This window comes from Pteropus vampyrus, unplaced genomic scaffold (assembly GCF_000151845.1).
Source record: "Pteropus vampyrus isolate Shadow unplaced genomic scaffold, Pvam_2.0 Scaffold229, whole genome shotgun sequence".
NCBI lineage: Eukaryota > Metazoa > Chordata > Mammalia > Chiroptera > Pteropodidae > Pteropus > Pteropus vampyrus.
The window spans coordinates 967,360-975,269 of NW_011889010.1; the positions used below are offsets into that span (position 1 = coordinate 967,360).

The window sequence follows — 7,910 nt, forward strand, 5'->3', positions numbered from 1 at the left end:
AATGACCTGGGGTCTGGAAAATGGTAGGTATTTCAAGAGTTTAGTAGCTAGAGAGCAACTGGTATCACATTGATTCTGGGCTCCCAGCACTACTCAAACGTTAGAAGTGGAGGAGGACATCTATGAGATTAAAAATGCTCGATAAGAAGAACTGAAATCTCCGTGCGGCCAGAGTTAATGAGATGGAGAGAAATCCAGACCGATTCCCGGAAGCGGCTGCAAAAGGCCTTGGCAAGTCCCCTGTAAAGACTCGCAGCCAACCTACCCTTGCCTAGAGGACGCAAAAGCTTTTCCGCTGGGAGTACAAACGCACTCTCAGCAGCCCTGCGTTAGGGAAGGACCATACTCTCATAATAAAAGATGGTAATAGGCAGATATGATGAAAAGGTAGGATTATGCTGAGAAATGATCCAATAACCAGTTCCGAGATGTTAAGTCTGTAGGTCTGGCTGGAGTCAAGCTGGAAGTCTTCTTGGAAGCAGGCATATGATTTTGAATGAGAGGAATAATTGAAGTAGATGGGAAATTGTTTGGAAAAACATGGGGTGATGGACTGAGTAAACTGCCTGGGATGACTCGAAGGAAGTAGAGAATGAGGGGCTGAGAGTCTGTGAAGGAAGGTGGACGGGGGGCTGATGGGAAGCAGGGATGCTCGGGGTGGTCGAGGACACTGTCAGTGGCATTATGACACTGGACTGCCATCTGGTGACTCTTCTAATATGCTTTCTCTGTGGGCCAGGTGACAAAAACTCTGTGAAACCTGATCTGATAAAAGTGCCAATGATCATCATGGATTGGGAGAAATGTTCAAAGTTGTTTTCAAAACTTACCAAAAATATGCTGTGTGCTGGATATGAGAATGAGAGCTATGATGCTTGCCAGGTAACTAAGGGATATCCCCTCCTCATCTTATAGGTCCTCATCCTCTCAGGGCTGCTGATGCAAGGGTATCCTCTCTCCACTGGGAATAAATAGTAATAGTCTGAAAAATGCATGGGAATCGGGGCTTGGCCATGGAGTCGGGGACATGGATTGGGGAATACTCATTGTCAGGTCCTTGGAATACCAGTGCATGCCTGGGAGGCAGTATGCAGAAGCTCTGCATAAATATCTGAGGTCATCTCCAGGTACACTAGATCAATAGGGCTCCAGGACTTTTTCCATTACTGGGATTTCTTAAAAAACAAAAAGTCAAGGGAGATTTGAGACCCATACAAAGAATCATTTTAATTCATCAATTTAGCAAATCTTTGTTGAGCATAGTAAGCCCTGGAGATTCAACCATGAATGAGACTTAGTTTCTCATCTAATGGGGCCCACGATCTCCTGGACAGGAAGGTGGGTAAACAACTATAATATATTGGGTGATACATGTGGGTTTCATCGAACCAAAGTCTGATATCTTAGTTTCTCTTTAACAAAATGAACACAAAAAATCTAAAAAGAAAACCACTTTTTGAGTGATGCTAGAAAATATAGAAAAAAAATACTCAGAAATTAGCTTCCTTTGTTTTTATGGATGAGTGATGGACTTTATCTTTACAGCTCAAAGATGCTCTCTTCATCTTGGGAGGGATCACTCTGATGAGCCCACTTAGTCCTACTCATCGGCTTGGCAGTGGATCTGTTCATTAGTGTAAAACTGTAAATGTAGATGTTATATATTCAGTAGAGTGATGGAAGGCTGTCTCATGGAAGGGGAGAGTATTTATCTACAGAGGGCTCCCCTATCAATCCCAAAGGGGAAACAACGTGAATAGACAGTGTGGCTGGAAAGAGAGAGCATTCCAGAGAGAATGTGGGGGAAAATCACAAAGGCTTGAAACAGCATCATGTGTTCAGGGAACTTCCAATATCCCAGAAGCCAGGGGTAACATGCGATGACTCTGGAGAGGGAGGGGAGCAGAGCTAGATCCATAAGGGAGGTTGTGCCCTGTGTGGGAGACGCTCTGTGACCCCAGGCTGTCACTTTTAGTGCCCACTCAAGAATATAAGAATCAGGCCCCACCTGTACTCCCAACTCTCCTTTCAATCTCTTTGATCCAACACCATCACATGTTCAAATGGCCAAAGCCAACTGTGACAAAATTTGAAATAATCAAGTGTCATCTTTGGTGACATTTTCTGTACCCTTTGCTTTAATGGCTGGATCAACCATCTGGGGTCTAGAATTTTTGCTTCAGTCCCTCCCCTATCAAAATGTACTTTAATGAAAGCTTCTAAAAGTAATCATCTATTACTTAAGAGTGCTTGCTATAAATAAATGTGCTGTTATCATTTTAAGCCTTTTTTTAAAAAAAATCATGAAGTGAAAAGCTTTGCTCTCTGTTTAGAAAGCTTTCTATTGTCAACAATAAGCTGACAGCAATTCAGTAAAGGAAATTTTTTGAAATTATACAATATTATCATCACCTAAAAACAGACAAACCAGGCAGAAAGTCCCTTATGGTTTTAAAATAACTACCCTTAAATATAAAATCACACTTTTAAATTTAGAAAACTTTTTAAAAGCATGTAATCACATAATTGAGGAAATATCATTTTATAACGAAAACATTTAAATGTGTTCAAAATAAGGCAGTAAGATTCTGCTATGCTTAAAATACTAATTAAAAGTAAATACTAAAATGAAAAACAATTGGGTTTTTGGATTCACTTTTCCCAGCACTTTTCATCTTTGTAATCCCCTGACTAAGGTTATACTATGAAGAAAAGTTTAATTTAAAAAAACAATCATTTTTGAGTGGCATAGTCAAGCAAAATATAAAATCAAACATATCCCACTAGTAAGTAACACAATCCTTTTGTGAAGGACCAGCAACCACTGGAGCAACTGGCATCACGACAAATGGCAGTGTCTTCTGATCTGTCTCCCCCGCTCCAGGAGAAGCGTTGTCTTCTTCACGCGTGAATCCCCAGGGCCTCAAGCACTGCTTGGCACGCGAAAAATGCTCAACAAACGTTTGTCAAATAGACGAACTTTCCAAGGAAGCCGCAACTATCTGTCAGCCAATTAGCCCTAGCGGAGGGGACATCTGAGACAGGTCCTGAAGGAGGCTGAGTCTGCAGGTGGAGACAGGCTTATGTGCTGGCAGCCAGTCGGGCCATTGAGCAGTTTGGTTGCGCTGCTACCAAGCCGACCTGGATTTAGACCTGGGCTACTTTTTAAAGATTTTATTTTTTTAATGCAGTCTTAGGTTTACAGAAAATTTGAGAGGAAAGTATAAATTTCCCATATAGCCCTTGCTCCCACACATTCATAACCTCCCCCGTTATCAACATCCCCCACCACAGGGTACATCTGTTACAATCGGTGAATCTGTCTTGACACATCATTATCACCCAGAGTCCACAGCTTACATCAGGGCCTCTCTTGATGTTGGCATTCTACGGGTTTGGACAAGTGTGTAATGACATGTATCCATCGCGATAGCATCATACAGAGTAGTTTCACTGTCCTGGGCTACTTTCCAGGGTGTTATCTTGAGCTCATCACCCATGACACTAGCACAGATGTCTTATTTCACGCCACGGAATCTTAGACTTTGAGAATCACAGACTTGAAGAGCTGTAAAAGAATATAGGAAAATATTTAATCAAAACTCTGTTTCACAGATGAGAAAACCTGGTTATTTTAATCATCAGTCATTTCCTTCACTATCTGAATGGATCTGAAGAGGTATATTAACTTCGCAGAATTTTCACGCATTCGATAGTTCTGTTCTCTGCACTATCCTGTAAGATTGGCTGGGCAGGTCTCACTCTCCCTCTTTAAACAGATGAGAAAACAGGGATTTAGAATTTAAGTGATTCCCCCTTAGTCCAAGTAGTGGTGGGCCTAGGCTGGAAGCCGAGTCATCTGCTTCTATCCTGGAAAGGACAAGAGCGATCACGTGGGGCAATCATCTCACAGAGGTGAAGTGGGGACGCTCTTGTGGTCAGTGTGCTCCTAACCAGACAGGTCCCTCCCTGGCCACCAGCTTTAGTCCCCCTTATGTGGGCTGTCATTAGTCCTAGGTTCCTAGGTGCTTGCTGACCGAGGCCAGACCCTTCTTTTAGGCAGCCCTTGCTTTTCTTTCCAAGAGAAAGAAAAATACTTTAAAGGCTTTATGCATAAAAAGACATGTATTTATAGATGTTTCTCGGGTCCCAGCAGTCCATGAAGGGAATCTCCATTTCCTAAACACACAAGAAATGTTTGTAATTTGTAAATGTAAAATAATAATATTAATACATTTCTGGAGTATTTACTATATACCACTCACTCTGTGCTGAGTAATTTATAGATTTTTTTAAAAATTTTATCTTCCAAAAATCTGGGGAAGTAGTTGGTATTATCTCCATTTTACGGACATGGATGCTGAGGCTTATAAAAGTTACTTGCCCAAGGACAATTCTCTCCTTGTTAAGGAAAGAAATGAATAATCAAGGTAATACATTAATAAAAAATTTCATAATACTCATGCCTTCATAAAATTGAAAATTATAAAAACAGCATTTAAGGAATGAGCTATTTGAGTAGAAATCCTGTTGATTTGGTTCTTGCCCCACGACTTTGAAAGAGAACTAGCACAAAGGAAAGCGCACACCCACGAAAAAGCAGACACGTGCTAGAGGCCGCGTTTGGCACTGGAAAGGGTAATTTGGGTTTGGCCCGTACTTACTGGGTGTCCTTGAGTTTTGAAGTCTCTGTTAGTTCTGCTCTGTTGAACCCTTTGTTAGTGATGTGTTTCACAGTCCACCCAAACTCCACTTGACCACAATTTATTCATTATCTTTCCCTGCATTGTATCTCTGTTACCCTTCCCTGTGACCTTAGAATTAGTCTTCACCATCCATGTCCAATGTCACCAGTCACCAGATGGAGGGGTTTCAATCTATCTGCGCTCATTCTGACCTCCTCATGCCCCAGTTCAGATCCTCATCATTTTCACCTTCTCTTAACTAGTCCCTCTACCTTCTGTCTCACTCCACACCTCCACACACACTCTTTCTGTCAAATTCCTCTTCATCCTTCAAAGGAAGTCTCTTCAGACAGAACTTCCCCTCGACGAAATCAGTTCTTCCCCCTCTGCGCTGCCTCCGTATCTTCTTCCTACTTCTCCTGCCCCATCGAACACAGTGGATCCTATTGGTTGACACTTTTATCTCCTTTGCTAGACCATAACGTCTTATATCCCAAATGCCTGACAATTACTTTTCCCTCAATGAACGTCTGTTAAATGGGAGTGATCAAACCTCTCCTGACCTTCAACTTTCTACTTATACAATGAGAATCAAGATACCAACCTTGCAGAGATGTGAGGTGGTGGAGTTGAGGAGAAAAATGTCAAAGGGCTAACACAGTGCCTCGCACACCATGCCCCGGAAATGTCATCCTCCTCCCCCGCCGTTAGAGTCAGATATAAGATTCCAATCATTCTAGTCACCTGTTTATGATCATGGACAAGGAGGCAGGCCATCTCTCCACTGAGGAAAGATTATAGCCACAGTTATAGCCACGCTGCTCCTTCAGTGAGAGGCGAGTAGCAAGGTGGAGAGAGTGTGTGCTTCGGCACCCAGAAGCCCTGGTTCCAGCTCTGGCCTAGCTACTACATAACCCTGAGCAAGCCTGTAATCCTCCTTAAGCCCCTGTATGAGATGCATGAAAGAAAGCCACATATATGTGTGGTACACAGTAGGGACTTGGATCACATGTAAAATATCATATGAGTCATAGAACCACATGATTCCACCCTGGAGGGGCCACACATGCAGAATAGCTTGGCTCATTGGCCCCCTGCATCTATCCCCACCGAAGAATTAAAAAGGAACATCATTCTCCCTCGTACCTCTGGAAAACCATCCAAGGAGACCCAATTCACACCCACAACGCTAACAACACTTCTCATATCTGTTTTCATGACTTTCCTTCACGGCCCTTTCCAGAGCTTCAGATTCGGTTGAACCCACAGACCTAATCCCCACTCCTGTCTCAGCCGGGCAGCATTGACTCCATCTTCCCGCTCCCCGCTCACTGTAGTTTTTCGCCAAGCCCTTCCTCCTCCTGTCTCTCTAGTCCTTTCCCACCCACTGCCCATACACTACACAGTTCCCCCGAGCCAACCTGACAGCAGCACGCTCCTTTCATGGACCTGGGTTAGGCCGGCGAAGCCAGCTCTCCTCTGGCAGCCTGGAGTAGGGGAGATCGATGAGTCCTCTTCCATTGATGAAGGGTGCCCTGCCTCAAATGGACAGTTTAGAATGGGACTCGCTACCGAACTGTGTTCTCTGCCCACAGGGCGACAGTGGGGGGCCTCTAGTCTGTACCCCAGGATCTGACAAGAAATGGTACCAGGTGGGCATCGTCAGCTGGGGAAGGAGCTGTGGACAGAAGAACACTCCAGGAATATACACCTTGTTAGAGAATTACAGTCTCTGGATCAAGAAGGTGACTGAGATAGAGGGAAGGCCCTTTAACTCTGAGAAAATGAGAACTCCTTCCCAACAGAAACTGATGCGATCACACGCCTCAGAATTCCCAAAGCCAGGCAGCCCCGGACTCCTGCTCCTGCTCTGCCTTCTGTCCTGCATGCTGTTCTAGGCCACCTTCCACTGATAATAAAGCAAATGCTATTCCTTAACCAACGAGGGTTGTGAGAATGTGCCACCAGCAGGTTCTTAGCTGACTACAGATTAGAGCTAAGCACTAGAAACTGAGGCTGATAACAGAAAATAGGACCAGAAAGTCATGCAATCTGGAGCCCTGGTTTGGGGACTGGGCTTTGGGTCCCTGCATTCGTCAGGACTCTTTCCACTGGAGACAAGTTACTGAACTCAAACCACTTAAAGCCAATATGTACATGACAGAAAACAAACAAACAAACAAACAAACAAACAAACCAGGAATGGTACGTTGGCTCCAATCGTGGCTGAATCTAGGTGCTCGACAGATGTTGACAGGGACCGTTTCTCAAAACAGGTGTCCAAGTGGAGGCCATGATGACCACCAGGATTTTTAATTTGGATCCTACCAGCTTAGCAGCCTCAGTAGAAAGAGAGAGCCTTGTTCAGGATAAGTCGAGCAAAGTCTGTGGTCTAACTCTTGTGACTCATGGGCCCCATAAGTGACCTGAAAGCTTCTACGTCTGCCCCGAAGAGAGACCCCTATCTCCTGTAGCCGTAGGGCTGAGATGGCTGAAAATCAACTCACATTCTCATCCTGCAACTGGATAAATCACAACATGAGTCACATTCCCAGCCTCACAGGGTATCTACTGTTAAAGGCATTGATGGAGAAGGAATGAGATTCTGGGGACATGTGAGAAGACCCTGGTGGAGCTGAGGACATCGTGCCCCTAAATTCTGAGGAGGCTTCTTTGCCAGGGGCAGCAGTCTCTCCGCCTCCAGTACCAGTGGCCACTTCACCCACTCCAAGGGTATTCACCCTGCATTGCCTGAGAAAAGGGTAATGGCTTCTCCTGAGGCAGCAGCCGAGCGAGACAAGGCTGGTTCTCTTCAGGACCCACCCCCACCACCCTCTCTGCTTCTAAACCTATAACTAGACTCGAGTCCGCGGAGACCCCTAAAGGTGAGGTACAAAGTGTGACTCATGAGGAGGTGTACTACACTCCAAAAGAACTACTTGAGTTTTCTTATTCATACAGATAGAAATCTGGGCAACATGTCTGGGGGTGGATATTAAGGGTGGGATAATGGTGGAAGGAACACAAAGTCGGATCAGGCAGAGTTTATCGATACAAGCTCACTGAGCAGGAATTCTGCATCTAACATTGCATCTAATGTTGCATCTGCATCTACTGTTCCTAGAGTTAGAAAAGGCTCCAAGTTTGGTTGGTTGGCTTAAACATGGGCAAAAATGAGACCCACAGAGAGTGAGTCAGAAATGCTGGAGCTGCCTTGGTTTAATG

At 44.5% G+C, this 7,910-nt stretch overlaps 1 protein-coding gene across 1 annotated transcript in view; it reads left to right on the forward strand.

Moving 5' to 3' along the window:
• Positions 1-6,694, forward strand: part of PRSS55 (protease, serine 55) — a 12,217-nt gene extending 5,523 nt beyond the window's left edge. The window contains exons 4-5 of the mRNA XM_023519656.1: positions 647-882; positions 6,281-6,694. Coding sequence (XP_023375424.1) covers positions 647-882; positions 6,281-6,583 — 539 coding nt within the window. The 3' untranslated portion in view covers positions 6,584-6,694. The remainder of the gene's footprint in view (positions 1-646; positions 883-6,280) is intronic.
• The last annotated feature ends 1,216 nt before the right edge of the window (positions 6,695-7,910 follow it).